The sequence below is a fragment of the Culex pipiens genome, chromosome 3 (assembly GCF_016801865.2).
Source record: "Culex pipiens pallens isolate TS chromosome 3, TS_CPP_V2, whole genome shotgun sequence".
NCBI lineage: Eukaryota > Metazoa > Arthropoda > Insecta > Diptera > Culicidae > Culex > Culex pipiens.
In genome coordinates this window covers 141,185,392-141,203,058 of record NC_068939.1, presented here as the reverse complement: position 1 = coordinate 141,203,058, position 17,667 = coordinate 141,185,392, and the positions used below count along the sequence as shown (strand labels likewise).

Here is a 17,667-nt window from a genome sequence, read left to right as displayed (position 1 = left end):
CTCTGCTTTAGTTCTATTGACATAAATTTTCTAGGTTATTTTAACATGTTTCACGCCCCATGAAATTTGTTTTTTTTTAATTCCGGAAAATTGCCTTTTTTACTAAAAAGTCACTAAGGCCGAATCAAAGTTAAATTAATTTGCGCAATAAGTGAAAGTCTTTAAAACTCTACTAAGGTCAAATGATCTTGATGCAATGTTTAAATGAAACTATGTTGTTCTCAGAACGTTATTTTTTGGAGTCCTCTCCTGTAGATTCTGTATAATGTGATCCGTTCACAGAATCCTCTCTGAGGTAAACACAACGCAGTAGGACTGGCCGCTCTAATTTTTGTTAAACATTTTTGGGTGATCTTCGATGTACTGCAATTATTGCTGGCTTCGTTTGTGTTAGATTAGATTAGACTAGAACGTAATAATGCCAAACATTTGTTTCGTATTTGCACTATGTTGATGCTTTCAATCGCAATCAGACTTTTTATATATAACAAACATGTTATCACGCGTGCTTGCTCACAATATCATAATTATTGTTACGTTTTGTTGATAAGCCTGATTGAAAAAACGATACATAATGTTCACTTCGATGTAGTTCAATATGTAATCATCTCGTTATGCCTCACAACATAACATAACATATCTGATAGCTCGAGCCACGATTTTTTTTTTGCCACAAATATGATGAAATTTCCTCACCTCGTTTACGGATCGCGCATTAATTTTGGAAGTAACAATAACCCACAACAACACTGGCAACGCCCGAATATCATGTTAATGTTGTTCGATGGTCCAAAACGCGAAGACGATAATTGAGTAATTCACACGTCGTTATAAAATTAGAGCACAATGTTGGCCAATTATTGCACTTTCCACCGTGTTTCTCCATTTGTTTGGAGAAGCATGCGAGAAAATTGCAAAAATGTGCACAATGTCGGCGCTAGAGAGAAGAACGTTGATTAATTAACTGAAGCATCAATTAATCGTCCACCGTACATACGATATTTTTCCGATTAAAAATCCAATAATAGAGAAGAAAGCTGCAAAACCAAACTCGAAAAGTGATCTCGCCAAATTAGCAACAGCCAAGTTTGAACTTGAGGTTCCAGCGCAAGTTCCGAAATCTGCAAACTGCAACATCAATTGCATAATGACCGTTGAAGCTCCACCGAGAAGTGCAGCAGTTAATGGAGAAAACTTTCGATTTTAAACTGTGCCGCTTCGGATCGTTTAAAATGCAATTTTCGCCGTTCACACTCAAGTCAAGAGAGAGTTTCAACAAAAAAAAACGATCAAATAAAAGAGCCACGAAATGCAAATTGTGTGCAAAATATCTAAATTAACTCGCGAATGCAAAAATAAAAGCCATAAATAGAAAGTGCTCATCAAATTGGCACATCTTGTGTGTCTTTTATGTATTCAAGGTGCGTTGACGACGGAACGGAACCACGTTGCCAGGAGGATAGATGATGGATTGTTTTTAGCTCGATAGGATCGTGGAATAACTAAGGAATTGGAACAAAAGTCTTCCGTTGAAGCAATGCACCATTTTAATGATATTTTCAACTTTTTGTGTGAGTACACGTTCCACATGAGCTGTTCTCTACGAAATCGGCCAGTTTCGACAAATTTTATATTTTGTTTTTTTTTATGGATTTGCTGAAACTTTGTGAGGGCCTATCACCAAAGAAGCCAATTTGTGTCATTGATTCACCCATATAAATCTCCATACAATTTTGGCAGCTGTTCATACAAAAATGGTATCAGTAAATTTTTAAGCATTTTTTTGATTGATTTCGTGTCTTCGTCAAAGTTGTAGGTACACGAAAAAAATGTGATTTCCCAATATCCGTATTTTATTAATTTCTGGATATTTTTTTATATGTTTAGGGGACAAACCCAGGAGGATGATAACGGCAGCCAACTTGGGGGGTTGAGATTAATATCGCGTGCAAACTGCGCACAGTAATGAGGTTTTGCAGCGCGACTGTGTTTCAAATGTAGGTGGCGCCAAAATGAGGTTACTTGCCAAAAATTGTATTCCTTTCTGCTGGATTGAAGAACAAAATCGCTTATTTCTCATGATTCCCTGCATCAATCTTAATGAAATTGGTTGCAAAAGACGAGAAAAAAATTTTACTTTAAAATAATGAACATCAATTTTTGGGCGCGCAAAAAATTGTGAACTTTTTCTTCAAAAAACATGTTTCAGAACACGAAAAAATGAGTTTCCCGGTATATATCAATGAAATATATAGCTATATAGTTGATAACAGATGTGTTAACGTATATTTAACCATTTTTATTGATTTTTGACAGACTTTGTTGCCAAATAGTCCAAATTACTATCTATTTCTAAATTTACAATTTTCTCATAGAAAAATCAAACATATATTAGAAAGTTGTACACCAAATTTTTGGAAATAATTTTTCTCATCCGAATCCGGCATGAGTTTTATAAAAATGTTGATTTTGAAGGTAAAAACACATTTTTTCGAAAAATCACAGGTTTACGCTATTCGTTCATAGGTGGCGACATGTGTCTTTTAGCTTTGCTGCAAATTCTCTAAAAACCAAAATATTTTTTTATAATTCAAATATTTTTTTTAGTAACACAACTTCTGAATTTCTTCGCTTCTGAATTTCTATAGTAAAAGTCAAATGACAAGTCGCTAAGTTAAATGGTTCGTGTGATAAATGTCAGCTCCCTTTTATTGCCGTTCAAGAGCCAAACGACATGCGACACCTAGTGTTGAGTAGCAGAACAGAGCGAATAATGTCGATTGATATTTCCGCCCTTTGAGGTTATGTATGCGAATTCTGTTTTGTTAATTTCCAGCGTTTTTTTTCAATTTTTTTTACTGCGTTAGTTTATAGAGGGCAAAAAGTTTACACTCGTACTACTTGAATTTTTTCTCAAAAGTTGTTCTAAGAGCTGTAAATTCAATTTTAAGTTTGCATTCCTATGTAACCGAACAGCGAAAATTTGAATCGTCATTCTTCGATGCTTTGCGCCATCTGTCGAAATTTTTGAGCTTTTAATCGCGAATTCTGGTGCCGTAATTGACAGCTTGTTTTGGCTACGGTTGAGCTGCCTGTACTGAGATAAAGATGTCGCCCCCCTGGACAAACCCCTGAATCTTTTAAACCATTCAGAAGTATAGACCAAAATTTTTTCGACATGTTATAATTTTTTATAGCGTTTTTTTTTTGTAAAAAAAACTTGTACTTAAAATTATTTGACCTCATTTTTTTTATGTAAAATCGAATTTGCAATTGAGGTTTTGCAGCGCGACTGTGTTTCAAATGTAGGTGGCGCCAAAATGAGGTTACTTGCCAAAAATCGTATTTCTTTCTGCTGAATTGAAGAACAAAATCGCTTATTTCTCATGATTCCCTGCATCAATCTTAATGAAACTGGTTGCAAAAGACGGGAAAATTTTTTTGCTTCAAAATAATAAACATCAATTTTTGGGCGCGCAAAAATTTGTGAACTTTTTCTTTTAAAAACATGTTTTGGAACACGAAAAAATGAGTTTCCCCGTATATATAAATGAAATAAACAGTTATATAGTTGATAACAGAAGTGGTAACATATATCCAACAATTTTCATTGTTTTTTTACAGATTTTCTTGCCAAATAGTCCAAATTACTATCTTTTTCTAAATATACAGTTTTCTCATAGAAAAATCAAACAAATGTTGGAAAGTTATACACCAAATTGTTGGAATTAATTTTTCTCAACCGAATCCTGCATAAGTTTTATAAAAATGTTGATTATGAAGGAAAAAATACATTTTTTCAAAAAATCATCGGTTTACGCTATTTGTTCATAGGTGGCGACATGTGTCTTTCAGCTTTGCTGCAAATCCTCTATAATGAACATCAATTTTTGGGCGCGCAAAAATTTGTGAACTTTTTCTTTAAAAATCATGTTTCAGAACACGAAAAAATTAGTTTCCCCATATATATCAATGAAATAAACAGTGATATAGTTGATAACAGATGTGTTAACGTATATTTAACAATTTTTATTGATTTTTGACAGACTTTGTTGCCAAATAGTTCAAATTACTATCTTTTACTAAATTTACAATTTTCTCATAGAAAAATCAAACAAATATTGGAAAGTTGTACACCAAATTGTTGGAAATAATTTTTCTCATCCAAATCCGGCATAAGTTTAATAAAAATGTTGATTTTGAAGGTAAAAACAATTTTTTTCGAAAAATCATAGATTTACGATATTTGTTCATAGGTGGCGACATGTGTCTTTTTGCTTTGCTGCAAATTCTCTATAGAGGATTTGCAGCAAAGCTAAAAGACACATGTCGCCACCTATGAACAAATAGCTTAAACCTATGATTTTTTGAAAAAATGTGTTTTTTCCTCCATAATCAACATTTTTACAAAACTTATGCCGGATTCGGATGAGAAAAATTATTTACAACAATTTGGTGTACAACTTTCCAAAATTTGTTTGATTTTTCTATGAGAAAACAGTAAATTTATAAAAAGATAGTAATTTGGACTATTTGGCAAGAAAGTCTGTCAAAAATTAATAAAAAATGTTGAATGTACGTTAACACATCTGTTATCAACTATATCACTGTTTATTTCATTGATATATATGGGGAAACTAATTTTTTCGTGTTCTGAAACATGATTTTTAAAGAAAAAGTTCACAAATTTTTGCGCGCCCAAAAATTGATGTTCATTATTTTAAAGGAAAAATTTTTTTCTCGTCTTTTGCAAACAGTTTCATAATGATTGATGCAGGGAATCATGAGAAATAAGCGCTTTTGTTCTTCAATACAGCAGAAAGGAATGCGATTTTTGGCAAGTAACCTCATTTTGGCGCCACCTACATTTGAAACACAGTCGCGCTGCAAAACCTCAATCGAAAAGTACTTTACAAGTGTTTTGATTAAGGGGTTACATACATGTAAATCGACAAAAAAGTCAGGGGTTGGCGTGAGCACACACTAAATTTAATTAAAATCTGTTTTCAGGGCATTAAAATGTACATTTTCATCTATAATCAAAACACATTTGGTTGTATATTTACCGAGATATAGCTTTTTGAAGTTAGCCGTTTCAAAAAACGTTTGCCACGTTATCTCAACACTGCCTTGACCAAATCGGCTCAAAATTTTGGTGAAGACTCGTTAAACCGGTCCTGTGTGCATGACGAAGACCGATTTAAAAAAAAAACTTATTTTAAAAACAGATAAAAATATTTTTGTGTTTTTTTTTATATAAAAAATCATCAATTCTTGATTTCTGTATTTTTTAAAAAGCAAAAATTCAAAATCGGGCTTCGTCATGCACACAGGATAAGTCTTGAGAGTCATCACCCCGAATTTCTGCCATTTTGGTCTATTCCATCTCGAGATATCGTGGCACCCGTAAATCAACTCGGTGTTTCGAGAAAAACGCTCAGAAGGTTTGACAGTCCGCTTTGCGCACGGCAAAATGTTGATCTTAAAATCGTCTCTAACTCAGTTTAATCATGTAATATCTTCATGAAACCTTCTATTGGTGATTGCAAATCATCTTTTTAGCGGTTTCAATAAATTTTATGTAATATGAAATTTTGTGATTTTCTACATGTATGTAACCCCTTAAATGCACGATTTTCAAAAAATAACCATTCAAAGTTAAATTAGGGGAAATATGCCCATTTTAAGCCTAATAAGCGGTCGCGTTTGAATGATGCTGGATAATCTGGATTGTTCCTTGAAATTCACTAAAACCAAGTACACCAACGAGTAGAGCAACTTTTTGTGAACATTTCTGTTTATTTTCACTTTTATTAAAAGTTATGCTATTCCTTTTACAAGCATTTAAAAAAAATATTTCAAAAATGCATTCTAATCAGTCGAGTGCATTGGGCCACGCCCATTTTTCTATTTTCAGCTTAGTTCTTTTTTTCTTCCAGCGCTATTTTGGGTCTGCTTAGTGCTGCCAAAATTGATGAAATTATAAGCGAACACTCACGAAAAGTAGCATTTATAGCGAAAGTTTCCTGGCAACACCACAAGCGCTGCTGGTGGTGTTGGTGGCCACCCTTTGTTCTTTATTTGCCTTCGCTCCTCGCTCGGTTTTCTTCGGCCTTCGATTGGAATGGGTAGTCAAAATTCAAACATCAGATGAGTTAGCGCGTTAGTTTTGTTGATGGCGGCGCTTGCTAATTATTTACATTTTTCGGGATTATTTTTCAAGTGAGTGACTAACTAATGTGCGAAAGAACATGCGCAAGTGAAAAGATATTGATGGCGACTTTCGTTAAGCAGTTAACCTCTGATCTTGCGTGTGGATGTGTGTGCCACCAAAATGATGAGAAATTGTCTCGCAAAATAGAAATTATGATCAAAAGTGCATTAAATTTGATCTTTTTGACCAGTAAATGGCATAAATTTGCGTGCTTACTCGAGGCGGTGCTTTTGCTGGTAAGTTTATAGCTTAAATAGTATTTTTGGAGCTTAATTCGAGCATCAAACTCTCCATATGACGAAGATAGGTGTTTGATTAGATAGGGTATATTTCCTCTATGTCTGATAACTACCGGTTTTTGACTTTTTAAAATAGTGTCCATGATTGTCCAGTTCTGAAAATATTTTTTTCGAAAAGGTCAGAAAATTTCTTACAATTTCATCTAAGAAAAAACCAGAATTTGAGTCTTCGTCAACTGATTTATTTGATTTACTAATGAATTGAAACAAAAAGTTATATTTCATTTTTGTAGTTATAATTGTTTCTCTACTGCATTGTTCAGCCAATCGAAGTGTTACATCGACATGCCAACAAGTCTTAATTAAACAAAAGCATAATTTTGGGAAAACCACTTTCCACATAACATGACAGCGCGCCAATGGCTTCAAATTGATTTTTAATTAATTTCCAAACGATGCCACATAATAACCACAAAATTGCGCCTCAGAAAGCTCCGACACACTTCCTAGATGTAAAAAAAACAACACCACTGCACCGATTATTTGCGCAATTCCAAAACCACACACACTGTGTCGTGGCTTTAAGCTAATATAGCTTCCTCTTCTTGGAAACTAAGGCACAGTTTAAAAAAAAACGCACCACGAACACTTTACAGCTCATTGGTCACGCAGCTGCACTTGTGCCTACCAAAGTCAATGAACCGTTACAGGCCGCAACGCGGTAGTTTCGGGACAATTGCCACGTGCAGCGCCTGCCTAATTACGGAAGGTGACCAAAATTAGTCGCACTTGAAGCGCCTCCAGTTGAATTTAAGTCATGTAGGGGCGACTTGAGCATTACAGTCATGTAGGTGGTTCAACTAACGGTGTTCGTTCCAGTTGCTTCGTACACCGAAAGAGTCGGTGCACTTTTTTTTAAACAGCACAGTACCTTAACCCTCCTAGCCGGTGATCGCCATAGTTACGTAAGAAAAAATCCTCGCAAAATCTGGTTTGCGCTCCCGAAACTCGAACAAGTCGTCTGGAAACTGGTCCAGCTGATCAACAACGGTGAAAGTGCAAGTGGTCCCGATCTACCGGTACAAGTCTGCGCATATAAGGAATATCGAAACGGGCCACCTTCCACCGGTGGAACATTGCATAAGATCGGAAAATGGGGTTACACAGCAAGAGTCGGCAATTTAAGACTACCGGTTCTTTTTTTTTCGTTGAAGGATAAAGCTAAAGGGTGAGAGAAACAAAACTAACTACAAAAAACCTTTTTATCAATTTATAGGTAAATCCAATCAAGCCTTTTCCATTGACGAAGACTCTTTTTATGCATCTTTTGCAATCGACTAAATATGTCTCACTTGCCATTCTTATTGTTTTTGCTGTGTTTACCCCATTTTTTGCCATCCTCACTGAGGAAAGGCTATAAAATCACTTGGAAATGATCATTATAATTTGACCTCCTAGACCCACCTTGATTTATGCTTATCGACTCAGAATTAAATTCTGAATAAATGTGCGTGTGTGGGGATGTTGATCAAAAACATGCTTGATTATCTCGGCTAAGGCGGAACGAATTTTATTCGGAGGTGGTCCACTCGGTTCACTTTTAGGTAAAATTTTTACAGCTTCATTTAGCCGTTTAAAAGTTATGGTAAAAATAGCCGGGCCTGATCGCAACGAAAAAGCCGTATAGAGGGATGCCATTTTCTTCAAAGACGATGTCTGTACAGTAGTTTTTCGGTAACTGGGCTGAAAGAAAAATAACGAGGGGACTTCCGATGCATAATATTTATTTGATGAAATTTTTATTTGATGATAAAAATAAAAGTTACTCAAATTTGTTTACAATGATTACTTTTCATATTTCATTGATTGTGACTTGAAATTACATAAAAGTTTGAAAAAAGTTTTTTTATTTGTTGAACATGATTTTTGCATCCATTAACCCCTCGGTGATTTCGGTTTGTTTTGGTTTTTTGACGTTTGTCTGCTTTTTAACTGGGCTACGGCCCAGTTATCGAGCGCCCCGTTAAGCCCACAGTAATTTGGAACTCCGCCTTGCATTTGAAATCCTGTACGATCGGGGTTCCAAATGAAAATGGTCTTAAAAGCAGCCCAGTTAAACAACGCCCAGTTACCGAACAACTACTGTATATTATAAACAAAAAGTCTTGCGTAAAAGAGGTTTTGAGTGACTCCCCACCAGGCCTGCAAATGTTTCCAACCCAGCGTACACATGAAGCAAACCAAAATGTCAGTTCACTGTTAGCATTTGGCTGTAAGCCTACTGTGTCCGTTCAACCACTGCCGCCTGACTCGTGCCGGTCGGCTGCTGGAGAATGAGAGACGTGAAAAAAATGAGCTAAACTCACTCAATTCGTGTCGTATGACTGACTCGTAAAATCCTCTTTAAACACTATTTTGACTATTTTTAAACAAGTGAATGGTTCTAGACTGTGCAAAACACTTAAAACAACCATAACTTATATTCAAAATTACATTTCCACGCATAAATACCAACTTTTTGTGTAAAAACTTGTTTCTCTATGTGTGTGCGTGCAACGTCGAATGAGCGTTGGTCGACTACTGCCTCGCATTGCAGCTGCTCAGTGAGCTAGGGCACTCACGACTGAGTCAGGTTTGTTTATGTCACGGTTTTGCGGTTCAGTGAATGGATCTGAAAAAAACCGTGTATGCGTCGCCGATTTTCGCGTCAGGGCCCCTGACATTTTCAGCTCTGCTCACCACACATAAACTTCGGACGCCTAGAAATGAGCAGAAACTTGCAACAGAGACCACAAAAGACCCCGGGGTCGTACAAGTGGATTTCTTAGCTTTGCTTAGCTATGTGCTTGCGAAATTTCGACATTGTTTGTGATAGCTGACAGAAAACCTCCAATCGTCTTCACCATGACATCCTGATTTTTACATTCTACTTTCGTTCGTTTTAACACAAAGAAATTGACTTCCCCTGTATCTTTTGAAGGAATTTTTTGATCGATTTGGTGTCTTCGGCAAAGTTGTAGGTATGGATAACGACCACACGGAAAAAATGATACACGGTAAACTTCATTTTTCGATGAAAAATCAAATTTGCAATCAAATAGTACTTTAGTGACATCTTCATAAAGTGCACCGTTTTCAAGTTAAAGCCATTTTCAGGTAACTTTTTTTTTAAATAGTCGCAGTTTTCCATTGCCATGCAAGTGTTTAAAAGCACGAAAATTGATGTTTTCTAAGTCTCACCCAAACTACCCACCATTTTCTAAAGAGATTTACAATGTTAAAATATGAAACATTCGTAAAATTTTTCGATCTTTTCGAAAACAATATCTTAAATTTTTAAATCAAGACTAACATTTCAAAAGGGCGTAATATTGTATGTTAGACCCTTCTGAAATGTAAGTCTCGATTTGAAAATTTTGAAATTACTGTTTTCGAAAAGATCACGAATGTTTCATATTTTAACAATGTAAATCGGACCATTAGTTGCTGAGATATTGACGTTAGAAAATGGTGGGTTGTTTGGGTGAGACTTAAAAAATATCCATATTCGTGTTTTTGAAACCTTTGCATGGCAATATCTCAGCAACTAAAGGTCCTATCAACAAAGTTCAAAAAAGGAAAATATAGAGAATTTTCTCAGCTCTTTAAAAATATTTTTTTCAAAAGTGGGCAAACATGTGCACTTATTTAAAAAAAATCCCGATTTAATATCACCAGAGGAGAAATAGAGCCTTTCTTACAAAATGATGAAACTCCGAGAAATATATTGGTGCAATTAATTTTTCAGAAACATAATGATACCACCAAGTGAGAATTTTACCTAAAGCTTCGATTCTTTTTAGGCTAAACCTCAAATGGCATTTTTTTATTTCAGGGGTATATTATTTGTCGCAAGATATTTAAATTTAATTAAGAAAAACATATTGGTACATTATTAGAAAAAAAAATTAAGGGTGCTCAGTCTTTATTGTTAGTCTATGATTAACTCAAAAAAATATGTAGCGCTATTGCACTTTGTCGATCTATTATGAGAAGCCAGTAAGAACACTTTCACGCGCAGCGTAAAACGCGCAAGCGTAAATGCGCTGGCGTTGAAGCTTCGACTTGACGACTTGTCGAGCTTTCGAGTGAGAACGAGCCGGGACTTCGATTTGATGTTCAGTATATGATTTTGTATAAATCCAAAAATTTAATAGGAAAAAAATTTGGAAATACATATTGGAAAAGCTTCAAATTTAGGGCCCAAGCGGTTTATGGCGCATGTTTTCGAATGGCTTTTTGTTTGAAACTGAGTTCTTTTAATTTGATAGTGTTATCTGTAAAATAGTCCAAAAAATACCGCTAAAAATGGCTTTGACCACATTTACTGGTCTAAAATTGTGAATCGAAAAATAAAATGTTCGTCTCCGACCCCACGGCTACAGATCTGACTTATAAAAATTGTGGGTTTTACGAGCGGTTTTCCAGTGATGGAAGACACAAATTTTTAAGAGCGGATACAGACATCGCTCATGTATTTCAGAAAAAGAGCTCTCAAAAATCAGACTTTGGGTTCCGGGTTTCGGGCCAAAATTCAATCGAAAGAGCGCATCTAAACCTTCAATTTAGTAATAGGATTTTTTCCTGGGACGAATCCTCGCCATGCACGAATTTTTTAAGATTTCTGAGAAAAGCGCTTTTCCAAAAGCAAACCTTAAACCTTTCTTTTGTAAGAAAGGCAAAAAAAAGAAAACAGCTACTATTTTCAAAAAAGTTACCTAAAATGGCTATAACTTGAAAACGGTGCACTTTATGAAAATTTCACTACGGTACTTATTGATTGCAAATTTGATTTTTCATCGAAAAATGAAGTTGAAACATTTTTGCGATCAATATTTCGTTTTTTTTTTTACTGTATTGATTCGAAAATTCATAACTCGGTCAAAGATGTTTTGCACAACCAGGAAATTTCTGAAAAGTTGGCATATGATGTCCCCTAAAACATATCAAAAAATAAAAAAAAAATAAAAATAGTGTTTTTTTTGCAAATCAAGTTTTAGTGACAAAAATCACCATTTTTTTTAACCGTGTATCAGATACAGATTTTTGAATTTTCGTATATCATTTTTATATGGCCAGCTGCCAAATTTGTATGGAAAATTATATGGACAAACTAATGATGCAAAATGGCTTCTTTGGGCATACCTAAGGCACCAGAAAAGTTTTAGCCGGATTAAAAAATACAAAAAAAAAATCGAATGACCGAAATCTGAGAGAATTGCTTCAGTGTGGAGACAAAAAATATTAAATTAAATAATAGATTAAATAATTTTAAACTCAAGTCATTAAAAATAGAGGAAATTTTCGCAGGTTTGGCAGATTAACGATTAGGTCCTATTCTCATCCACTTTTCAATTTATCACTATTATTTTAAGAAATTCATCTTGCAAAATTTTTGACAGAAACTGGATTGCTCACTTCCTACTGAACGTCAAAATGCCGGTATGCCAACATTAGATCATAGATGGAATAACATCAGATAAAGCTGTTTTTTATTAGCTTATTCAAAAAAAGTTCAACTTGCCAAATGAGTGGTTCTACTAACAGTAACGTTTCTTCAACGGTTCACTGCCAACGCCTTACGAAAATTGAGCAATTCCCGCAAGTAGATTCCGATCGAAGCAACAACCTCAGTATCCGTGTCCCAATTGTCTACACCCAGCTGTGAAATGCTCACAGAACCACGCGACCAGTCGCGAGTTGCTGTCTCTAAATTCTGCCAATTTGCATATCAATTTCATTTCAAGGTGGCCCCCAAAGCCATTTTACCAAGAATTGGCGAAACGAATCTGTTTTACAGTAACTGATTGCATCATTCGTTTTTTTTTCTCTCTCTCGCAGATTCTCGCCGTGGGACTCGTGTCCCTGGCAGCGGCCCAGTACGGGCCAGCCCCACCTCGGATCAACATCCCTGGGGCCATTCCGCTGCCCGTAGTACGTGGCGTGCCGATTCGCGAGGAACGAGTGCTCCCCCCACAAACCCAAATCCTGCGCGTTCGCCGGCCAAACCACGGCGGTGGTGGCGGCGGCGGCGGCTTCCCGTCCTCCTCAATCCGTCCCCACCAACAAATCCCGATCCAATTTTCCACGCCCAAGTTTTTCGAGTCGGAAGCGAAACCCGTTACCGAAGAGCACGAAGAACATCACCACGAAAATTCCGCCCCCTTCCTGCCCATCATCCATTCCTCACCCGCTCCTCCTCCTCATCCCAGTCCGCCTCCCCAACAGCACTCCATCCCCGATGAATTAGACGAACGTGACATTCAACAGAACATCCTTTCCCGCTTCAACTCACAGGACAACCGACCGGCACCGATTCCGCGGGCCCAGCCCATCCCGGAGCGGTTCTTCTCGACCGAAAAGGAACTGTCCTCGAACGCGCAACGCTTTAACCTGGCGGCCCCGGAACAACCACAGCAACGACCGGCGCCGGTTCCCGCGCCCAAACAGTACCGGCCCGCGCCCCAGCAGGTCGTCCAGCAGCGGCCAGCTCCGGCTCGTATCCAGCAGCAGCACTACGACGAGGACCGTCCGACGAGCCAGCGCCAGCAGGCCGAGGACGACCGACGCAAGAAGCCAGTGGCGCAGATTCTGCGAAAGTGGCGCGAAGAGCACGAAGATGGCAGCATCACGTGGGGCTTCGAGAACGACGACGGTTCCTTCAAGGAGGAAACCATCGGCATTGACTGCGTCACACGGTAGGTTATTGCGAGGAATGCTTTGCGGAAAAAGAGTTCGACTTGAAGTCTGTTATATTATGCTGTTTAAGTATAATTATTTATGAAAATGACCAGTTAGGTAATGTTACCAATATTCATATCATTAAACTAACATTTGAAGCCGGAATAATTTTTAAATCCAACGCATGATATAACCAAAGCATGATAAAAGCATGAACGAATTGAAGTATGAAATACCTAAACACCTTGCATGATCTGAGTTAAAAAACGTTCCCAATTAAACAAATCTTAACCAATAAAATTAAAACAAAAGTTTGAGACAAGTTAGCTCAGCACAGTAAAAAAAATAAAAGATATGCAAGAAATTCTTTGAAAAAAAAGTCATCAAAATTCAAAACACATCAAAAAATATGTTTTTCAGTTACCTTCCCATGGTATATTGTTACAGTCGACTCTCTGGCTGTCGAACTTCTCGATATCAATATTGCTCCATCTATCGATGAATTCTTCAGTCCCTTCAATCTGCATACTCCAATTCTCTTCATTCCTCGATATTTTCTCTTGCTTGAAGGATCTCTTCCTCGACGGTCCCTTGGATTCTGTTTACTTTAAAAATCTCTTCCGGTTGTCAATAATTTCACTTTCTCATAGCTTGCATAGATATTTTTCTTCGCGAAATAAAGTTTTGAAGCGTATTTGACATAAGTTTGTTTTTGTTTGCTGGACGTTGCCATGATTCTCTCCCATAGCTGGGTATCAAGAAAAAAAATTCAATCGAGTCTTCCTTTTGCATCGTTCTGTAAACTGATGATTCTCTGCCTCGACGGTCCCTTGGATATTGACAACCAGAGAGTCTACTGTATATAAATGGTAGAGCCTTAAACATTTTTGTTCCAATTTTCAATGTTAAACAATGAAATTATAGAAAATATTTATAGATTTACTTGTTTAACGTGACTTTGCCAATGTTTAAAAAAAAATAATGTTTACAGGGGTCAACTTTGGCAGTGTTTTCACTAATATTTCTTATATTTTAAGTAAAAAGAAGTATGCAGTTGTTTTGTATTGTCTCAGACTATGCATTTATGCATTTTTTTAAAATTTAAATAATAAATTCTATAGCAGAAAATGTGAAAAAAACAAACAAAAAATTTAAAAAGTTGCTGTAAAAACATGAAAAAACATGATTTAAGAAAATAGCAGATTATTAAAATATATCAAACGAACCTGTGCATTTATTTAGAATGCCTTTGCGAGTTTTTTTTTCATGTTTTTGGAACATGTGCTTCGATAGTTTTTGGAAAAATGGTCCGTCTTCACTTTTACGTTTACGAGTCATGTTACGCAAAGTCACTCATACAGTTATTGCCAATAACTTATTGGCCTCCCTCTAGAAATACATTTGCTCAGAGAACGGTCGTTTGACCTTCTACCGAGATTCCGATCATCTCTACCATGATTGCATTCAAATGGCTTCTGTTAGAACGCAGCGAATACAAGGAAGAGAGAGAGAGAGAGAGAGAGAGAGAGAGAGAGAGAGAGAGAGAGAGAGAGACGAAAAACAAGAGAAAGAGAAATGGCACGTTGTTTCGTTCGGGCGGCTGTTTGAGTGGTGCTCGTTCGTTTCGTCCTTGTTTTCACGTTCACCGACCGTCGCGATCAAATTTAGTTTTCGGAAATGATCGTTGACAAAAGGTTTCTTTCAAATATCAAACAGTCCCATTTAGTGACAGATTCCTTTTCAAGCATTGGATGTTCTCAGGATAAGCTCAGGAAGCTGGGTAGAAAAGTGTGCAAAGTATCTCAAGAAATAGTTTTCAACAAGTTTGAAGAGTTTATATAACAAGTTAACTATTTTAATGAAAACGTCGATTAATGGCATTATTTAAATACTCTCAAAGTGTCATGCTTATCTTAATGAAAATGGATTCAAATCTGGCTGTATTAACCTATTCTTTGAACAATTTTGACCCTTAACAACCCAACCCCGCCTCTAGACGGGCTTCGATTTAAAAAATCGCCAAAAATCAATTTTTCAACCAATTTTTGATCTTCAAAAAGCATTGGAAAGAAGAACTTTAAAAATTTTGGAAAATTTTAGGGTTGGAAGTTTGACTTGTTTTGAATGTTTTTTTAAAATGTAATTTTTTTAGGGGTCAACTTTGGCTGTGTTTTTTACTAACATTTCCTATATTTTAAGTAAAAAGAAGTATGCAGTAATTTTTCTAGTGCCCCAGACTATGCCTCTACGCATTTATTTACAATTTTAATGATAATGGTTCCATTTTATAGCACAAAATCTGAAAAACATGCAAAAAATTTAAAAACTTACTGTAAAAACATGAAAAAATTAGATAGGCAAAATGTGATGATAGGAGGTGGTAGAGTAGGCCAAATACCACCAAAAACAAACATAAACTAAACAAGATAAATGCAAATTAAAATACTAAAAATGAAATAAGAAAAACATAAAACAAGAGAAGTAAAGTTTTTCGTAGAACAAAAGTTGCTCAAAATGACATCCTGAACACGGGAAAAATAAAAATTTTCGAAAAAAATTAGGGCAGTAGAGGGTTAAGTGTTATTGAAACGAAATTCAAGAATATGTTCAGATTTATATATTTATTATTAACATGTTTTTAGGTATATTTGAAAAACAAATTGAAATGGTGCAAAATTGGTATTGATGGCAACAAAAAATTGATTATTTTGCTGTAAAAATGTAATTTTTAATTAATTTTGATGAAAATTGGGATTTTTTATTGTCATAACTCCAAATTTATAAACCTATATTTTATTGAAAGTGAATAAACTTAGTTCAATTAACATTTAATTGTACATTTTTCAAGTGAAACATTGAAACTAACCATACAAATGGTCAATTCGACAAATTCAATTAGATTTTCTCACTTCTAGGCCAAAACATGTAAGAAACAAAGTGACAATTAAAGTCACTCCGATTTTTTAATAACAATATTCTTAATTTTTAAACTATTTATTCAAAAGGTCTACTTAACAAAAATTATATTAAGCAATCAGAGATTGCATTCGACATCAACTCTCTAACATTAAGTACAAAAAATGCTCATATAACTAAAACTTAATTGCAACGTTCCTTCAAATTGATTATAAGTTTCCCCTGAAAAGCATGAACCATCCCTTATCAACAACTTGCAACCCCCGCTACTATTAACTTTGAAATGTTACTTGGCAACACACTAATCGACCTCCTTTTTTTCGCCCTTTTCCCACCTTCCATTTCTCATCTCCAGCGGAAGCTACGGCTACGTCGACCCGGACGGCGAGAAGCGCGAGTACACCTACGAAACCGGCATCCTGTGCGACCCGAACAAGCGCGACGAGGAGGAAGAGGAAGAGGAGGATGAGCTGCAGCTGAAGAACAAGGTGAAGCGGCCAAATCAGCAGCAGCAGGGCCAGCAACAGCAGCAGCAGCAGTACTATAGAAACTAGGATGGAGATTGATTTCTTCTCCTAGTGGCGCATCTTTGTCATTAGGATTGTATTTATTTTTTTTTACATTTTACGAGTTAAGATTTCCGAATGAAGCAAGCGAGAACTTGTGTGGACAGAGGAGACTCACGAAGAATTGGTAATAAAAATTACGAGGATTTCTTTTGTACTGAATAAAACGTGGCGGAAGCCATCCAAATATTAGCAAATAGTTTCATTTCATAGTATGTGGTATTGTTGAAGGGTATTCTTGGCGGGTTGCCAGTACAAGTATTGAAATTATTCGTTAAAGACTTACGATTCCTATTCCAAATGCATCGATGAGTTGTTCGTCTTACCACGACCCGCGGCCCCTGCCGTTGCCAACAGCGCCACCCCCGGGCCTGTTCGCGCGTCCCTAGTAGGGCCTCGGACGGCGCGGCGGTGGCATCCGGTTCGGCGGGGTGATGTTAATGTCCATGTAGTCTCCGATGGTGAACTTTGCGTGGCCCAGCGTCTTGGTGTCGTCCGCGCCCTTCTGCCCCGAACAGGTCACGCCGATTTCGCGCATCCGGTACATGGACGAGCGGTCCGGCGATACGATGGCAAAGTCAAAGTAGGTTCCCTTGCGGCGCGTCTCCGGGTTCACGTCCCGCACCAGCGTGGTCAGCTCGCGCAGCGTCGCGTCCATCCAGGTGTAGATCTGCAGCTCGTTTGTCGGCACGTTGCCGTGGTTGTACTCGGAAGCCGAGTGGTGCCGGCCGGTTGAGCAGAACACGCGCAGCAGCAGCGGACACGTCTGGCGGGTGGAATCGAACCAAAATAGTGTTATGATTTGCCCCAACCCAGAACAACCGAAAAATGACCCACCTTTTCCCGATCCACAGCTTTCTGCGCCTGTTGCGATTTGTCCTCCACGATCATCGATTCCAGCCCGGCCATGTTAGCAAGAGTAGACTGATTAATAACAATTTGTAAATGCAAAGAACCACAAATAATTTCCTGCAATCGATACGAAAAGTACGGACGCTTTGCGGCTTTGCTC

General features: G+C 37.0%; 2 protein-coding genes across 2 annotated transcripts in view; one reads left to right on the top strand and one right to left on the bottom strand.

Annotated features, from left to right (window-relative positions):
• LOC120417538 (uncharacterized) overlaps positions 1-16,847 on the top strand; it is a 27,701-nt gene extending 10,854 nt beyond the window's left edge. The window contains exons 2-4 of the mRNA XM_052709641.1: positions 12,334-12,426; positions 12,790-13,190; positions 16,445-16,847. Coding sequence (XP_052565601.1) covers positions 12,334-12,426; positions 12,790-13,190; positions 16,445-16,643 — 693 coding nt within the window. The 3' untranslated portion in view covers positions 16,644-16,847. The remainder of the gene's footprint in view (positions 1-12,333; positions 12,427-12,789; positions 13,191-16,444) is intronic.
• On the bottom strand, positions 16,843-17,667 carry LOC120417539 (histone deacetylase complex subunit SAP18). The gene is made up of 2 exons (XM_039579621.2): positions 17,493-17,667; positions 16,843-17,421 (listed from the first exon to the last, which is right to left on the bottom strand). The coding sequence occupies exons 1-2, from the start codon at positions 17,562-17,564 to the stop codon at positions 17,041-17,043; spliced, it is 453 nt and encodes a 150-aa protein (XP_039435555.1). The 5' UTR covers positions 17,565-17,667; the 3' UTR covers positions 16,843-17,040.

Excerpts from the sequence above, each read along its gene's own strand:
- LOC120417539 (XM_039579621.2), bottom strand. The coding sequence starts at position 17,564 with ATGGCCGGGCTGGAATCGATGATCGTGGAGGACAAATCGCAACAGGCG. Across the intron at positions 17,422-17,492 it reads AAGCTGTGGATCGGGAAAAG|ACGTGTCCGCTGCTGCTGCG; the intron begins GTGGGTCATTTT and ends TCCACCCGCCAG.